Source organism: Octopus sinensis, linkage group LG10 (genome assembly GCF_006345805.1).
Source record: "Octopus sinensis linkage group LG10, ASM634580v1, whole genome shotgun sequence".
NCBI classification, from domain to species: Eukaryota; Metazoa; Mollusca; class Cephalopoda; order Octopoda; family Octopodidae; genus Octopus; species Octopus sinensis.
The window spans coordinates 22,621,356-22,641,464 of record NC_043006.1 but is presented as its reverse complement, the minus strand read 5'-3'; the positions used below and the strand labels follow the sequence as shown (position 1 = coordinate 22,641,464).

The following is a 20,109-nucleotide window of genomic DNA, read 5'->3' as shown; positions in this document are numbered from 1 at the left end:
TGCATGATTAGTTCAAAACAATGTGGATAAAAAAAGCATTAATTATGGCAGAATAATGTGAACACAAAAGGGTTAAGACGGTGCTCCAGCCCGGCTGTAGTCCAATAATTGAAACAAATACAAATAAAAAAAAAAGAAAAAAATTTATTTCTTTGTTATTGCTCTAAAAAAATAAGCAATGAGAGTTCTCTCCCTTCTGCTTGTGCTCCAGAACAGGAGATGTAAATAAACTAGTTTCAACTTGGATTGTTATCACTTCTTTATGTCGCTCTGCTTTTGAAATGTTCTCTTTTGCTATGAATCGTTGATTCTAGTTCCACATGAATAGCGGAGACGTTACGATGTCAGCGGCAACACGATTTAAAAAGCGTTGTGAGAATTATTCGAGGAAAGACAAAGAAAAACTCCTCGAACTCGTGACGAAGAGAGTGGATATTTTGGAAAGTAAAGTTTCTAATTCCAACATGAATCTGCAGAAAGCCATGTGTTGGGTGGATATTGCCAAGGAATTCAACGAAGGATCTTCGGAAATTCGAGACGACAGGCAACTGAAGGAGCTGTGGAAACGTATGAAGTATAACTCTCGGATGGATTTATTGCGATTCATGGAAAAAAGAAATAATTTGCGACCTGGAGATAAACCTTTGGATAGTTTAGACGAGTTTACGCTTATTTTAGTTCGTTTGATACCGGATTACTTCCAAATGGACAGCGATCCGAAAGTTCGCCTCCAATGTAGGGAATTACTGTTGATTGATCCGAAGTTGTTTGAGCTTCGAGTCAACAAAATTCACGAAATTCTCAATGAATCAGATACAAACGGATCGATAAATAATAGTAATAGTAATATCACCACAACTACCACCGCCGCCACCACCACCACCACTAACAATAACAATAACAATATTAATAATAATAATATTAACTTTAACAATAACAACAGTAACGATAACAGCGTTAATTTTCAGAGAATAAATGAAAATAGTTCTGACGAGGATTTAAAAGTTTTTAGTAATTTGCAACACCAAGCTCTACATTCTTTAGTTGACGGGTCCATGGATGGAAGTTCTCAAGATCAGCAGCAAAACTTTATTTCGGATACAAATATATATGTTAGCTCCGGTCTCAGCAATGATACTGCCATCAATAAACGGTATATATCTGGGGTTTTTTTTTCTCTTTATTTACATATAATATTTCTTTTTTAGTGTTCATATGTAGACTCATAAGCTCATAGTCGTCGGTGCTTTGTGTCAACTGCGGCAGGTCTCTTACCTGGCCCATGAAAATGTTGCAAATTCAGGCTTTTATGGGCTGCCGGGTTCGATCCTGTAACCTTTTTGTTCGTTTTTCTTTCCTTGATTTAGTTTTATTTTAAAACAAAGTTCTAGTTAAAGGAAAATTGAATCGGTATATAAAATACTTTCTAAGTAAATTTTTAACATTTAAATCATTCGAACACGTGTAATATTTTTGTCTTTTGTTTGCCCTGTAGTGTCCCATTCTATATAAAATCGTGGTACTACTAGCGAAGCGAACAGTGGCCCCGGTGCGCGCACACGCAGTCACGCATCCGCGCTAGCTAGTCGTAAGTAGTCGATCCTAGAACGACTACCTAGCAAAGTAAATAAAACACAAAATAAATAATTTTTTTACACAAATTAAATAATTTTTGTTAAACAAAGTAAATAAAACACAAAAACACACAGTAAATAATTTTTTAAACAAAGTAAATAACACAAAGTAAGGATCGACTAGTCATGACTAGCTGGCGCGGATGCGCGAGTACGCGAGGGCGCGCACCGGGACCACTGTTTGCCTGTAGTACCTAAGATCATCATGATCGTAATAAAGATACCATTTTGGACTCGGCATATACTCTCTTACTTGTTTCATTCATTTGACTGCGGCCATGCTGGAGCACCGCCTTTAGTCGAGCAAATCGACCCCGGAATTTATTCTTTGTAAGCCCAGTACTTATTCTATCGGTCTCTTTTGCCGAACCGCTAAGTTACGGGGACATAAACACACCAGCATCGGTTGTCAAGCAATGCTAGGGGGACAAACACAGGCACACAAACATACACGCACACATATATATACATATATACGACAGGCTTCTTTCAGTTTCCGTCTACCAAATCCACTCACAAGGCATTGGTCGGCCTGAGGCTATAGCAGAAGACACTTGCCCAAGGTGCCACGCAGTGGGACTGAACCCGGAACCATGTGGTTGGTAAGCAAGCTACTTACCACACAGCCACTATTCGTCTTTTTGTAAAAAGGAATAATACGCAAGTGAAAAAAGAGAAAGGAAGTAATCTTTGATTATAGCGTACCACTTTCACGTCAACCTGTAGTTTGATAACTGTTTGTTTGGCAGCCGCAGAAGTATACATACGTAAAGAATTGTCTGTTGTTTCCGTGTTCAGTTGTGTTGTTTTCAATAGGATATTTGGTGGCAGTTAATCATTTAACGTGGATTTAACCCAGTCACAACTTCAACATTTTCATGCTTTTTTTTTTTTAAAGTACTTATGTTATTAATTAATTTGAACATAAGAGATTCACGCATTGCCAAAAACAAAATAAAAAGCATTTGAAATACAAATAAAAAAATAATTTCGGATCTTTTCGGTTTGACCGGCAGTTTTTTAAAATAATTTCCACGTAACTAAACACTTTTAAACTTCGTATACTGGTAGAATGTGTTTATAAAACATCTTTTTCTCTTGGCTTTATTGAGAAAATTCTATAGTTTGTAAGATATTTGTTGTTTTTTTTCTTCAATTTCTGCAATTTCAACTAATCAATGACGTCTATTGAGGTGAAAACATTCTGTGCCGTATGAATATGTCCCTCGTTTAAGAAACAGATTGGGTTTATTTACATTTCCGAAGAAAAAAAAAAGATACCCTTCCCCCACCCCTAATCCTAACCCTAAAACAGATTGAAATGCAATAAATAGATCGATACTAGGGTCATAATTATGGGTGACAATTTCATATGACACTGCTAGAAATAACTGCCGTTCAAACCGATAAGATCCATAATTTCCCTTTTAATTAAGAAATAGGTTTAGGTTATGGGATTTTTTCATTCTTTTTGTTTTTTGCACCTGCCTTTATTCCGTATATAAATATATTTCGTTAAGCAAAATATCTACCTACCTACCATCCCACCCACAAACACTAACACAAATACTGCAGTTGTAAGTTCTCTAGTTAGTTTCTGTGATAAGAAGCTTACTTCCCAACCACATGGATCTGGGTTTAATCCCATTCTGTGGCACTTTGGAAGTGTTTTCTACGGAGTGGCTGTGTGGTAAGTAGCTTGCTTACCAACCACATGGTTCCGGGTTCATTCCCACTGTGTGGCACCTTGGGCAAGTGCCTTCTATTATAGCCTCGCCCCGACTTGTGAGTGGATTTGATAGACGGAAACTGAAAGAAGCCTGTCGTATATATGTATATATATATATATGTATGTGTGTGTGTGTTTATGTGTTTGTGTTTGTCCCCCCAACATCACTTGACAACCGATGCTGGTGTGTTTACATCCCCGTAACTTAGCGGTTCGGCAAAAGAGACCGATAGAATAAGTACTCGACTTATGAAAAGTAAGTCCTGGGGTCGATTTCCTCGACTAAAGGCGGTGCTCCAGCATGGCCACAGTCAAATGACTGAAACTAGTAAACGAGTATATCCTTGGGATACTATATATATATTATCTTTTATGGGTTTCAGCACCACCTTTACTCTATCCGGGGATTTTTCCAGTATTGCTTCTGGTGAAGTTGCAACTTGGACGTTGCCACTCTTCTTTGTGCCTTTTACCGCGATGTGGATTCATTCGGTATTGCAGATAAAAAAAACTGTCTTGACGTTTCTTGAAGACTTCCATGCCTTGCAGATCCCTGATGTTCTGTGGTAGGGCGTTAAAAAGTTGTGTTCCCTTGAATCCCAAGCTACTACAATATTGAGTTCGTATCCTCGCTGGAGAAGATGGGACCTTTGGTACTGTGCAGTGCCGTCCAGTTAGGGGATTGTTGTAGCTTTCGATTCCAAAATTTGGAGCTAGACCCTCCATTATTTTCCATTTGTCTGATCTTCTAGTTATGTCATGAATCTAAGACCAGTTCTGAATACGATACCTTCCTACTCATGTTTTTTTTTCCCTCTTTTTTTAACCATTTTTCTTTATTATTCAGGGCTGATTCTTGCAACCCATGTAACAATTCTTCAGGAGCTAAAGACTTTGAAAATTTTAGGAAGAGGAAAATTCCACTTTACCGAAGTCTATTAGAAGAAGAAAATAATGAAGATATCAAGAGACAGCTTTTAGAAATGGCACAGAAAGAGAATGAGAAAGAACTACTGCTTCTTGACATTCAAGTTGAATGTGAAAAACAACGATTGATAAAAGAAAAAATTGAGGCTGAAAATGCAGAACTAAAACAGCGAATGTTGCTCCAAATATTAGAGAATCAGACAAACCAAAGGAACTCCTACCCACCTTTGATGTTCCATTTATGAATGAAACCGATGGTTTCTAAACAATCATAACCCATGCCAGCATGGAAAACAGACAGTAAAAGATGATGACGATATGGTCAAGGCAAGGAAGCTTACAATGGGTTTTGTGTAACATTTGTGAATGATTTACACTCTTTTTCATTTTTATGTTTGGTCATTTTTAAAAAACAAATAGCATAGCAGCCCTCCATTCACAGGATTGCTGTTTATTTTGTTGGATCAACTAAATGTGATCAAACTAAACCTAAGAACACGAAAAAGCAAAAAGAGAAATCCAACTATATTGGCTTTCAAAGTTCTGGTAATTGATATGATACCTTGATTCATCCACTTTTCCATAATTTCATGGGTTGGACAGTATTGATTGAGGTTGATGTTTCTATGGCTGGATGCCTTTCCTGTCTCCAACTCTCACTTGTTTCCAAGTAAGGTAATATTTTCCTATGGCCAGACGTGTTTTCACTGAAGATTAGAAATGCATGACATCACTTGTATGATGTTGATGCTTGGTTGCAGCTGCAACACTATGTTGAGACAAGGTGAGACACACACATATATATAATGGGGTTTCTTTCAGTTTCCATCTATCATATCCACTCTTGAGGCTTTGTTCGACCTCAGGCCATTGTAGCAAGGTGCCATGCAATGGAACTGAACCTGGAACCATGTGGATGGGAAGTCAACTCCTTAACCATCCTCAGTTAATAATAATTAATAATATCTCCCTGACACTTGACAATGCAACATTGTATGAAGGGATTTGATAAAATTTTTTTTAGTCTTGGTAAATTTTCATTCATTAAGGTTTGTTAGTATGTTACCAATCATTTCTCATAACTTTCTGTTACTATTTTTATGTAGTGTATGTTTGAAGTGGAGATGTGTAGTCTTGTATTAGGATGTTGAAGATTGATTTTCTGACTTGGCGCTATGTTGTGTCCTTGAGCAAAGCTTTTCGTTTCTTGCCGTTTCAGTTGAACACTTTATGGAAAATGTGTATCAGTAGCACTTAGTGTTTTACACTGCTACAGACTGGTGGTCATGTTTAGGAGACAGTCTCATATTCTCAGCTGAAACAGTTTGTAGGCTCAGGATAGGCTTTAACATGTTTGATGTATGTATCTCAATTTGAATTACTGGTGTTATGTCGATATTTTAATATAAAATCAGTATAAATTATCTATAGCTAATATATTGGTAAATTTCATGGGTTGGACAGTATTGATTGAGGTTGATGTTTCTATGGCTGGATGCCTTTCCTGTCTCCAACTCTCACTTGTTTCCAAGTAAGGTAATATTTTCCTATGGCCAGACGTGTTTTCACTGAAGATTAGAAATGCATGACATCACTTGTATGATGTTGATGCTTGGTTGCAGCTGCAACACAATGTTGAGACAAGGTGAGACAAGATTGTTCACAGTAGGATTAAAAAGTTAGACATGTTGCATTATGTTGTGCAGTTTGTTTGAACATGAAAACTCCATAAGATTTTTACTCATTGTATGATCTCAAACTCAAGGTGGTTCAAACTTCAGCTGGTATAAAATATGTCTTGCCAAGTTTTATCAAACTCATGGCTGTACCATCAACTCTTAATGTAAAACAAAACATTCATCTTGAGTTTTTTTTTTATGTCCCACTTAAGCTATCTAATCATTTTAATACTTTATTACATTCTTATGCTTAGTTTGTTTTAGAACTTCCGCTTAACCCTTTCATTACTGTATTTATTTTGAGATGCTCTGTGTTTCTTTCAATTACTTTAAATATAACAAAGAATTTAATAAAATAACTTAGTTATCATTAAGCTGGTGTTAGGAACATAAATTGTGAATAAGGTTTGGTGGAAGATTTTAATTCAAAACTTATGAAAACAAGACATTTGTACTACTGAGCCAGAGCCGGTTTCAGCCAGGTTGGTAATGAAAGGGTTAATATTGTATCAGTGGTGAACTCTCTCTGAAGATAATAAGATCTGCTCACTCATTAATTGATGTTTCCCATCTCAAAAGATCAAGCAATATACACTATCGCATTGGTGCTATTTTCATCATATACAACACTCTAACAGCTTGTTCATCTTTCATGTATGTACAAGGTGATATCAAAGGGTTCCCAGACTAGTTATGTTTAATAAACAAATAACCTATTTATCTAAGTTTTAACCTCATCTCCTTCAAAATAGTCACCTTGTGTAGCAATACACTGATTCCAGCGTGCTCAACATTTTTATGATCTGGTTTGGAAGTTGTTTTCCATAAGCGAGTCAAGGTCTTTCTGCAATTCACTCTTGATCTTGACATTGGTGTTAAGATGGCAACCTTTGAGCTGCATTTTCATCTTGGGGAAGAGATGGAAGTATGCAGGGGCTAAATTTGGCGAATGGGGGTCGGTGTGGAAGTGAAACCATTTTGTTTTTGGTAAGAAACTCACAAGTGAGGAGAGCTTGGTGATACGGTGCATTGTTGCCCTGAGGAATCCAGTTCCTTTCACTCCACAGATCTGGTCACTTTCACCAAATGCCCTCCCTCAAAACACTTCAAAACATCATTGATTGTCCTCTGACGATCCTCATGCAAAAGCTGATGAATTTTCTCCACATTTCTTAGTGGGATGCTTGTAGCAGGTCTTCCAGATCGCTCATCGTCTTCCAGGGATGTTCTTCAACTTTTGAAGTGCCTGTGCCATTCGGAACATTGCGTATGACCCATTGCCGCGTTACCATAAGCTTGCCAAAACATGCTCGATGTCTGTGTAGCAGACTTGTTCCAACTTCCTATCCATGACAAAAATTGCAGACTCTAGTATACACATGATCACAAAATCACAAATTTCACAACATGCAAAGTAAATGCAGCAATGTCACTCAGCCACTGCCTCATGAAGGTTATTGCTAGCTCTCACTGTGCACACAACTGTGTGCTGCCATCTGTTGGTGCACAACAGAACTAGTCTGGGAACTTTTTGACACCACCTTGTATCATTGTTTCATCACATTTTACATATCATGCTTTACTTTTATCTGTTTTGTAATAACAACAAATTGTCAGCTCTACTGAAGGAGACCTATAACTATTTGAATATTTGGTAAAAATTCCAAAGCCCCACTTTACAGATGAGCTATAGTTCTGTTAAATCTGGAACCATACTGTGCAGGGCCATTAAATAGTGGTGGTATATACCAGTCTAACCAGGGTTGTTCAACCAGGTTCTGTAGCAACAAAATTTTCCCACGTCACTTTTTCCTATCTTTGAAATGAAACCAGATTTACGAGAGGCCTACTCCTATGTCACTGGCTAGGGGGACACTCATCATCATCATCATCATCATTTAGTGTCTGCTTTCCATGCTAGCATGGGTTGGAAGGTTCAACTGGGGTCTGGGAAGCCAGAAGGCTGCACCAGGCCCAGTCTGATCTGGCAATGTTTCTACAGCTGGATGCCCTTCCTAACGCCAACCACTCGGTGAGTGTAGTGGGTGCTTTTTATGTGCCACCGGCACAGGTGCCAGACGGGGCTGGTAGACGGCCACGGTCAGATGGTGCTTTTTACGTGCCACCGGCATGGGGGCCAGGCGAGGCTGGCAACGGCCATGATTGGACGGTGCTTTTTATGTGCCACCGGCACGGAAGCCAGTCGGGGTGGTGCTGGCAATGGCCACGATCGGACGGTTCACTTACGTGTCACCGGCACTGGTATCACAGCTGCAATTTCCATTGATGTTGATCGACTTCGATTTTGGTTCTGATTTCCTCATTCTGAAGAAATATTGTGCATTTGACATGAGCAAAAAAAAAAGCATTCAGCCATATTCCATATCGTAGCTAAACTGTATACTTGTGGGCTCCAGCTTTATTTTGTCTCTGGATCTAAGGTTTCTTATTAGATTGTATCATTACAGCGTCTGGTAATGAGTTTCTTCCTGATATACATTCTATCCCAAAATTCATTTATGTTCCCCATACTATTCTTCCTGCACATTGGTCGTTATCTATGAGCTGTGAGTTAAACCTCTGCCCAAGCTCTTTCCTCCCTCATATTTATTGTTCTCTATAATTTCTCTTATTCTTCTGCTTGTGCGTTTCCATATTCACTGGCATTCATATACGTTTGTATGTTAAATGATTCTCTCTACCCATTTGTAATTACTTCTGTAGGCCATGCAAAACAGAAGAATGATTTACTTGAGCATTAAAGCTGCTTTATAAGCAACTAATTAATGCTGTTGATTGAACAAGGAAGATTGTTGCATCTTGTACGAAGAGGGCTCAACAAATCATGAAACAGTCTGGCAGGAGACTCTGTGACTTTTTTTCCACAAATCAGTAGTATAGAAAATTTGTGTTCACATTCTTATTCTCAATTTACCCATGGCAAGGTTTTATAACTTTTAATTTATTGCAGTCCTTCTAGTTTATATTGTGTTGTACATAAACAAACCATCAAAAGCACAAATATGCAAATTAGGCTATTTACTAATGTACTAGCTTAATTCATGACTGCTTTATAAGCAGCTGATCTCTGCTTTTGATTGGGGAAAGAAGATGGGTATGTCTTCCCTGAGGAGTGGTCAACAAACCACCAAACAGTCCATCAGGAAACTAACTCTTAGTTTTTCTGTACATCAGTTGTATAGAAGGAGTGTTTTTACATTAGGTTCTATAATTTAAAAATTATCACATGTAATTATTGGTGGATTGTTTATGCTGAGTGAGTAAACCTAGGATCTATTATCAAAAGCTCCAGCCATGACTGTCTAATCTTAAGACCACATTATCTAATGCATTCATTTCTTGATTTAAGGCAGCCAGGTGTGAGCTGAGGATGATTTGACTTGCTATTTCTTATAAACTAAAGGAAAACATTGAGGATACATCACGAGCTTGTATACACTGTGAATGTATGAAGTCTTGTGTGTGTGCATGCAGACTTTTTATGTCTAATGAAATAGTAAACATTTGTTTTAAAATAAGCTTGAAATATAGCACAAAAAAAGAAAAAAAAAACAAAACAGAACAAAAATCCTAAATAAAAATTCATATTTTTTTATATTTTAATAAAATTATATATTTTGATAGTTATATTTCTCAATTGTCAATTTCTTTCACATTTTGTTTTTTTGTTTTAAATATATATGTTTATAAAAAAATTTGGAAAAGCAATATTATTTTTACATATTTTGTTGTGTTTTCAGTTTCTTTAGGTGTATATATCATTTGTGTATCTTAAATTTGCATCACTTAACCTTTTAGCATTTAGACCAGCCATATACAGCCCAAATAGTCTACTTGTTTTGTGTCCAAACTGGCCGGATATGGCCTCTCACACTGACCCTAAAATGTCATTCTAAAAATACACAACCACATCATCAAAATCTCAAAGCTATGTGGTAATGTATGATTAATTCAAAACAATGTGAATAAATAATCTTTACATTTGACAGACTAATATGATTTCAAATTTTGGCACAAGGCCAGCAATTTCAGGGGAGTTGAATAAGTCGGTTACATCAACCCCAGTGCTCAACTGCTACTTATTTAACTGAAGTGATGAAAGGCAAAGTTGATTTTGGCAGAATTTGAACTCAGAATGTCATGATCGATGAAACGTTAAGCATTTTACCCAGTGTGTAACAGTTCTTATTTCTTTACTACCCACAAGGGGCTGAACATAGAGGGGACAAACAAGGACAGACAAACGGATTAAGTCGATAATATCGATCTCAGTGCGTAACTGGTACTTAATTCATCGACCCCGAAAGGATGAAAGGCAAAGTCGACCTTGGTGGAATTTGAACTCAGAACGTAACGGCAGATGAAATACCTATTTCTTTACTACCCACAAGGGGCTAAACACAGAGGTGACGAACAAGGACAGACAAACGGATTAAGTCGATTATATCGACCTCAGTGCATAACTGGTACTTATTTAATCGACCTCGAAAGGATGAAAGGCAAAGTCGACCTCGGCGGAATTTGAACTCAGAATGTAGCGGCAGACGAAATACTGCTAAGCATTTCGCCTGGTGTGCTAACGATTCTGCCAGCTCGCCGCCTTATTTGACAGAGTAATATGAATGCTAAAGGGTTAATATGTCAATTTACCCTGCATTACAGAAACAGCAATGTTCTGTATCTTTAATTCTCTTGATTTTTACCCCTCAATTTTAACATTTATTCCATTATCTAATCAAGACTGAAAATAGTTGTTTTAATGCTTTTTTGTTTACCATATTTCTGTTGAAATACACTGGATTTATTTCAATGAATTTTGAAAATAATGAAGGATTTAGTACCATATTTTCTTACATACAAGTCAAATTTTTCAGGGCAAAATTTACACCATGGTAACTTTATAGGACTGAAGATTCTTAGTGAAATGCAACAGAATTTCAGGTGTCACTCTGCCTCCTGTTTAACTATTTAGCATTCAGATTATTCTGTCAAATGGAATGCTTTTTTATTCACATTGTCTAGAATTAATCATGCATTATCTCATAGCTCTGAGATCTCGATGATGTGATTGTTTATTTTTAGAATTACATTGTAGGACAGGTGTCAGGTCCCAAATGTGTGATTGTTTATTTTTAGAATTACATTGTAGAACAGGTGTCAGGTACCAAATGTGTGATTGTTTATGTTTAGAATTACATTGTAGGACAGGTGTCAGGTACCAAATGTGTGATTGTTTATTTTCAGAATTACATTGTAGGACAGGTGTCAGGTACCAAATGTGTGATTGTTTATGTTTAGAATTACATTGTAGGACAGGTGTCAGGTACCAAATGTGTGATTGTTATGTTTAGAATTACATTGTAGAACAGGTGTCAGGTACCAATGTGTGATTGTTTATTTTCAGAATTACATGTAGGACAGGTGTCAGGTACCAAATGTGTGATTGTTTATGTTTAGAATTACATTGTAGGACAGGTGTCAGGTACCAAATGTGTGATTGTTTATTTTCAGAATTACATTGTAGGACAGGTGTCAGGTACCAAATGTGTGATTGTTTATGTTTAGAATTACATTGTAGGACAGGTGTCAGGTACCAAATGTGTGATTGTTTATGTTTAGAATTACATTGTAGGACAGGTGTCAGGTACCAAATGTGTGATTGTTTATGTTTAGAATTACATTGTAGGACAGGTGTCAGGTACCAAATGTGTGATTGTTTATGTTTAGAATTACATTGTAGGACAGGTGTCAGGTACCAAATGTGTGATTGTTTATTTTCAGAATTACATTGTAGGACAGGTGTCAGGTCCCAAATGTGTGATTGTTTATTTTCAGAATTACATTGTAGGACAGGTGTCAGGTACCAAATGTGTGATTGTTTATTTTCAGAATTACATTGTAGGACAGGTGTCAGGTACCAAATGTGTGATTGTTTGAATGCTAAATAGATGGAATATTTGGGCCAGCTTTGGTTGGTTTAAATGCTACAGGGTTTTAGTGTTTGAGTAGTCCCTAGACACTCTTGTACACTTAGCCTTAAGCAGAATCAACATGACGCAGAGTCGGGCAAGGCTGGCTCTTTGAACTACAGCAACAGTACAATCCAATGGGCTTCCATACAGTTTCTGTCAACCAATTTCACTGACATGGCATTGACTGATCTGGTGCTATAAGCCTGTGTTGCCCCAATATGGGATTGAACTTGATACTTCATGATTGTGAAGTGGCCCTCTTAAATCACACACACACACATATCTACTCTTGTACAATATATGTACATAGACACACATATGCAAACACGCATGTGCCTGCACACATGCACATTCATATGCATACATATGTGTGTGTTTGTGTGTATCATAATCATCACCATCATAGTTGTTTTAATGACTACTTTCCCATGCTTAAGTCACAGCTGGATGTTTTACCAACCCTAGATGTATTACTAATCAAGGTAATATTTTCCCATGGCCAGGCATGTTCTCACAGGAGGTGGGAAAGCTTTGCTACGTCTCCTGTAAATTGTATAGCTGTGCTCTCATGTCAAACTGACATTATAATCTTCAAATGCCTAAACTAGTAGGTTGAAATTAACTAGCTAAATTGGCATACTAGAAACCTGTCAGTGGAAATCTCGGTCCATACAATATTCAAGGTATATTTTAGACACACACACACACACACTCAAATGTATATCTAGGGAAAAACAGTAACATTGCCTGCAAGATTTGAACCCATGTATGCTGTAAACACTTTTGCAGTGCAAATGTGCTGAATTTTTTTCTTTTTACTTAGTATACTCTTTTACTTGTTTTGACTGTGGCCATGCTGGAGCACCGCCTTTAGTTGAGCAAATCGACCCCGGGACTTATTCTTTGTAAGCCCAGTACTTATTCTATCGGTCTCTTTTGCCGAACCGCTAAGTGACGGGGACATAAACACACCAGCATCGGTTGTCAAGCAATGCTAGGGAGACAAACACAGACACACAAACACACACACATACATATATATATATATATAATATATATATATATATTATATATATATATATATATATACATATATATGACAGGCTTCTTTCAGTTTCTGTCTATCAAATCCACTCACAAGGCATTGGTCGGCCCGGGGCTATAGCAGAAGACACTTGCCCAAGATGCCACGCAGTGGGACTGAACCTGGAACCATGTGGTTGGTTAGAAAGCTACTTACCACACAGCCACTCCTGCGCCTATAAATACCATATTAAATTATATCACTCTAAGCCTAGTTTATAGAGAATCTTTCTGCTCTAAATACATATACTTGGTTCATGCCAGTGACACATAAAAGGCACCTGCTCTTGGAGTGGTCGGTGTTAGGAAGAGCATCCAGCTGTAAAAAAAACCAAGCCAAATCAGACTGGAACCTAGTACAGCTTCCTGGCTTACCAGTTCCAATCAAGATATCTAACCCATGCCAGCATGAAAAATGGAAGCTAAATGATGATGATGATGATGTGCATGCATATGCATATGTAGCTGTCTTCCTATCATCACCCGTCTGTAAAATCCTACCAAAAATGATGTCCAGTCCCAGGATACTTACACTTTACTCTTTTACTTGTTTCGGTCATGCTGGAGCACCGCCTTTAGTCGAGCGAATCGACCCCGGGACTTATTCTTTGTAAGCCCAGTACTTATTCTATCGGTCTCTTTTGCCGAATCGCTAAGTGACAGGGACGTAAACTCACCAGCATCGGTTGTCAAGCAATGCTAGGGAGACAAACACAGACACACAAACACATACACACACATACATATATATATATATATATACATGTATACGACAGGCTTCTTTCAGTTTCCGTCTACCAAATCCACTCACAAGGCATTGGTCAGCCCGGGGCTATAGCAGAAGACACTTGCCCAAGATGCCACGCAATGGGACTGAACCTGGAACCATGTGTTTGGTTAGCAAGCTCCTTACCACACAGCCACTCCTGCGCGTTCACTGCCCCAACACTTCCACTACCTATTATTTTTTCCCCGAGTGATCAACTTACACTACTGCACTAGAAACAGCTTACCTGTGTGTTATAGGTTGGGGGTGGGTCTGTGAGTCACACTTTATGCCAATCAGTCACATGGCTCTTCTCTGGATGTTGTTCACCACATATATATGTGTATGAGTGTTTGTGTGTGTGCATGTATATCATCATCACCATCGTTTAGTGTCCGCTTTCCATGCTAGCATGGGTTGGATGGTTCAACTGGGGTCTGGGAAGCCAGAAGACTGCACCAGGCCCAGTCTGATCTGGCAATGTTTCTTATATATATATAAGATTAATCAGTCGAAATTGCAAGGATGATCCGGTTTTTGACTGAAGATAAAAGGCTTCGAATGACCCATCCTTGTTTTTTTATATCGTCTATCTGGATGTTTTGTTGTCTCTTTTTGTATCACCTAGTTGTCCGGATGTTTTGCGTTCTTGTCCCATTTTGTATTTTATTTTATACATACATATATATATATATATATATATATATATATATATATTATATATATATATATATATGTAAAAGTAAAAAAATACACAAACTGGGACAAGAACGTAAAACATTTAGAAGATGACACAAAAAACACGGACGGGACTTTCGAAGCTTTCAGTCATCAGTCAAGAACCAGATCATCTTCGCAATTTCGGCTGATTAATCTTGAGATTGCTCCGATCTGGGCAGCCCCCAAGGGAAATCTAAGCCAAGCGCATTAGATTCCTTGGAAGAAAGCCTCGAAAGTATACAACACAGGGACGGAAAACGGACGATGTTACACGAATAAAAATACAAAATACGTAAAAACAGTAATATATATGCATGTGCGTGTGATTATATATATGTACATATATATATGTATATATATATATATATTTATTCTTTTACTTGTTTCAGTCATTTTTGACTGTGGTCATGCTGGAGCACTGTCTTTAGTCAAACGAATCAACCCCAGAGCTTATTCTTTGTAAGCCTACTACTTATTCTATTGGTATCTTTTGCCGAACCATCAAGTTACAGGGGCACAAACACACCAGCATCAGTTGTCAAGCGATGTTAGGGTAGGGGAGACAAACAGACACAAAAACATATATACTCATAGATATATATATATATGATAGGGTTTTTTTTTCTATTCCAAAGAAAAACGATTTTATTCACACAAATATGCAACCAAAGAGTTTAAAGTACCAGTAATGATAAAGGTGGCGAGCTGGAAGAAACGTTAGCACGCCGGGCGAAATGCGTAGCCGTATTTCGTCTGCCATTACGTTCTGAGTTCAAATTCTGCCGAGGTCGACTTTGACTTTCAGCCTTTCAGCCTTTCAGGGTCGATTAAATAAGTACCAGTTATGTGCTGGGGTCGATATAATCGACTTAATCCGTTTGTCTGTCCTTGTTTGTCCTTTCTGTGTTTAGCCCCTTATGGGTAGTAAAGAAATAAGTAATGATAAGGCTGTTGACTGGAAGAACACAAACATGGTTTAAACAGTAAGCTTGGCAGGAAAGAAACGTGCCTTTAAGCAGTACAAAAACAACAAAAAATGGAAGGTGCAGTTATGTACAGGTTGACGGAAGAAAAGCAGGACAAAAACGATGCATGCAAATGGGTTAGCTGGAGGTAAATCTAGATGGAAAAGCATGATGAATTTATGAGAACGTACCTGGGACAATAATAAGTTTATCTGATAAAACATGTAGGAAATCAACATGGGGCGATTTTTGATGAAAATCAAATATACTGCATTTTGTGGCATTATTTCAAGTCAGCTGACTTTTTTGGCGCAAATTGCACGTGCATTTTTCTCGCGTATGTACTTGCACGAACAAGTGCACGTTCCCACGGCTTTATCAATCACATTCTCACCTGGAATCGATTTTTGTAATTTTTTCAATACTTATACATGCCCTGATACCGTCGGTATCTACATATCAAATTTGAGTGCAATCGGATGGAGGATACCCAAGATCCTAGAAGACACACACACAGAATTATGTACATTTTCAGAAATTCAGTGCTGTATAATACTTGAGAGGAATGAACTAAGAGAAATAACTCACGTAGCTCTGCTAAAAAATTGACTTTCTCGTAATTATCTCCCTTCTCCTTTAAGAGTTTTAACGATTGCAACACGCTAGTTTTTTTCTTATATATATACTAGCAGTATCGCCCGGCGTTGCTCGGGTTTGTAAGGGAAATAACTATATAAGTATTTTTAGAGTTACTTCCCTTATAGATGCCAATTCGGGCTTTCTTAGCCATTTCTGTTTTGGTGTCTTCAAGCCATGAAGTCGTTGTTCTAAAAGAACGCTGGTCTCCTTGACAACGCATTACGACGTTGATTTCCTTAAACTCCCTTCCCCACAGCTTCACGAGGGAGGGAAGAAGGGGGAGAAGCAAACAGGTGCAGGTGTGACCATGGACGCCAACTCCGCCGCCATCGACACACGAAAAATTATGCATTAAAATGGAATAAAAAATGATGTTAAATTATTTTTAAAATCGTAGACTCATCGTAGACACGCGCTAATAGCCAGATATTAATCACGACTATAAGATACCCGAATTTGGTTAAACTGCACCGCAAAATGTGGGAGGAGTTAGGAATCTAAATCGTAGGAGACAGACACTCACACAACTACAGTTTTATATATATATACTAGCAGTATTGCCCGGCGTTGCTCGGGTTTGTAAGGGAAATAACTATATAAGCATTTTTAGAGAGTTACTTCCCTTATAAATTCGGGCTTTCTTAGCCATTTTTGTTTTGGTGTCTTCAAGCCATGAAGTCGTTGTTCTAAAAGAACGCTGGTTTCCTTAACAACGCATTACGACGTTGATTTCTTTACACTCCCTTCCCCACAGCTTCACGAGGGAGGGAAGGGGGAGAAGCAAACAGGTGCAGCTGTGAGCGTGGACGCCAACTCCGCCGCTATCGACACACGATGCATTTTATGCATTAAAATGGAATAAAAAATGATGTTAAATTATTTTTAAAATCGTAGACTCATCGTAGACGCGCGCTAATAGTCAGACGGGCTCGATATGAATCACGACTATAAGATACCCAAATTTGGTTAAACTGCACCGCAAAATGTGGGAGGAGTTAGGAATCTAAATCGAAGGGGACAGACACTCACACAACTAGAGTTTTATATATATAGATATTTCTTCATCAAAAAAGCAAATTTCAATGCCGTGAAATTTTGCACGCATGTCACTCACTACATCACCACTGAATTCATGCCATTGGTTCCCGTGGGTTATTTCCCTTAGCTCATTCTTTCCAATTGTGTCACCTTATTTCACTGGATTTGTTTTGTACTATTATTAGTCAGGCATACCTCAACGTTGGTTAATTAGTTCCAAGACATGCGACTAACCTCGAAAACTGACCTAACACGAAAAACATTTTAAAAACTGTACTATCTCATAACTATTTTAATAAATAATTTGTATATATTTTCACATAGGTTTTTAGGTTTTTCTTTAGGAAAAAAAATATTGTGCTTTTCAATATGTTTACTGAGATCGACGTAAAGTTGGGTAAATCGATTGAGGTTTATTTTTTTCCATTAATTCTTTAAAAAAATGCAAAACGACATAAAGTCTAAAATATCGTAACTTGAAACTACGTAAGTTGAGATATACCTGTATTATGTTAGTTTTTTAAAAATGGCAATAAGCTTTGCTGCACTACCACACAAGGCCGGCCCAAGGAAGTGTGGGGCCCAGTTAGAGAATTATCAGGTGTTTGTGTGTGTGTGTGTGTGTGGCGGGGGCGCTACAAAAGCTGAAGATTTGTGCTTTATGCTTCGTGTAGTATGTCAGTGGAGTGAAGGCGCATGGCTTAGTGGTTAGGGCATTCGGCTGACGATTGTAAGGTCGTGAGTTCGATTCCCGGCGATGCGTTGTGTCCTTGAGCAAAACACTTTATTTCACGTTGCTCCAGTCCACTCAGCTGGCAAAAATGAGTTGTATCTGTATTTCAAAGGGCCAGCCTTGTCACACTCTGTGTCACGCTGAATCTCCCTGAGAACTACGTTAAGGGTACTCGTGTCTGTGGATTGCTCAGTCACTTGCACGTTAATTCCACGAGCAAGCTGTTCCGTTGATCGTATCAGCTGGGACCCTCGTCGTTGTAACCGATGGAGTGCTCCTTCTTAGTATGTCAGTCCCAGCCAAAAAGCTTCGAGTGCTTGAGGCTCAACCATTAGCCACAGTGTTATACTAAAAATTCATCATGGCATCCTCTGTTCAAGTGGGTGCACAGGGCCCAATTTAAACAAATCTGTCTAATTAGTTTAAAACCTGTCCTGCCCCCACATACAGATGATCTGTCTTGGTAAAGCTTTTGTTGTGCTGTTAAGGATCCATTTGTTGTCCTTACTTTATACTGCACTATGCCAAAGACACATCCAATCAATTATTATGGAGCAACCTGTAACCTCAATAACCTGAAGTTGCTTTTACATATTTGATTATCCTCCGCTTGTACATTATTGGTATAGTAGTTGGATTTGAACCCACGTTTGGCCACATGGAAATCATGAGTTGATGCTTTGTGCAAACCTCATTTCAGTCCAATCAACGCTTTTTGTTCACATAATAGTCTGGCTGCATGACTAGGACTTTTTGTGAACAGAGCCTACAAACACAGCTCATTTTAGCACAAAAAGGGCAGAGTGAATTTGATAGAGTTCTCTCTTAACTTGTATCTTTTATCACAGTAACATATTCAACCCGGTGCAATAGATGAAAAAACAAACCATGGCATCAAAATATGTAATGATGTTAAAAAATTAGCCTAAATGTTAAATTTCTATAATAATAATAATAATAATAATAATAATAATGATAATGAAATTATTGTATACAATGCTCAGGTGCATCCCAGCTTGTCAAAAAGTGCGTATAAAGCATATGCAGTAATGTATAAATGTCTGGGAAGTGAACAGTGTATAAGTCAGATACATGTTTGTGTGTATGGAGGGGAGAAAATCAGGTGTAGTGTTGGCAAATCTCAGAAAGCATGGAAGTTTTGAAGGATGCAGTGCTCTGACAACTAACAACTGATGCCGGCAGTTTGTTCCATGCTTCAGCAACTCTTAGCATGAAAAAATGTTTCCTAAAGTCATGGGAGCTGTGCTGCTTTCTGACTTTGTAAACATGACCATAGGTGTTTGACAGGTGGAGTTTGAAAAGGTGCTCAGAGTTATTGTTAGTAAGATGGTTAATAATTTTATGGGTGTCTGCCAAGTCAGCCGCCAGACGTCGGAGTTCCAATGTATCCATGCCCAGGGAAGTAATGCATTCAGAATATGGTAAATGCTTGATGGAGGGTATTCTCTTGGTTGCACGTCACTGAACGGTTTCCAGGTGATTAATATCCTGGACAAGATAGGGGTTCCAGACCGGTGATGCAAATTCCAGGTATATAAAACCTCAGATAGATAGCCGGAGAGTGGCTCCTGTACTGGTAATACACATCGCTTCATATAACATTTACTTTTCTCATATTGTATGAACACCTTCCGTATTAACGTAGCAATAAGTAATGTATATAAACTTACAACAAACTTTTCTTCATGATCATGCTACATTGGTCTGTGTATCAAAGTAGTTTACTAAGGTGTGGTTACTATTATAACAAAGTAGACAATGGTGGCTACTCTTTTAATGAAAAAGTGGGTTAGCAAGAATGCGAGAGAGAAAACTAGATGAAATTTGGAATATGGAAATGGGCCATTGAGAGTTCATGTCACACCTAAATGTAGATTCCTTAGCTCTTGTCATCCATTTATTATTATCTCAATAACTTCATCCATGAAATCATTTTCCAATTCCCTCTTTTTTTTTATACCCCACTAGCAGTATCACCCGGCGTTGCTCGGGTTTGTAAGGGAAATAACTATAAAGCATTTTTAGAGAGTTATAGCCAAAAAATAGCAAAAAATGCTTTAAAAATGGAAAAAAATTATGGTAAATTTTTTTTAGAATCGTTGACTCATCGTAGACATTTTTAGAGAGTTACTTCCCTTATATTTAAAAAATATGCCTTAAAATGGAAAAAAATTATGGTAAA

The 20,109-nt window shown here is 37.9% G+C and overlaps 1 protein-coding gene across 1 annotated transcript; it reads left to right on the top strand.

Moving 5' to 3' along the window:
- Positions 1 to 216: 216 nt before the first annotated feature.
- Positions 217 to 4,789, top strand: LOC115216497 (probable WRKY transcription factor protein 1). Its single transcript, XM_029785925.2, has 2 exons — positions 217 to 1,153; positions 4,211 to 4,789. Exons 1-2 carry the CDS (start codon positions 321 to 323, stop codon positions 4,533 to 4,535), a joined length of 1,158 nt encoding a protein of 385 aa, XP_029641785.1. The 5' UTR covers positions 217 to 320; the 3' UTR covers positions 4,536 to 4,789.
- The last annotated feature ends 15,320 nt before the right edge of the window (positions 4,790 to 20,109 follow it).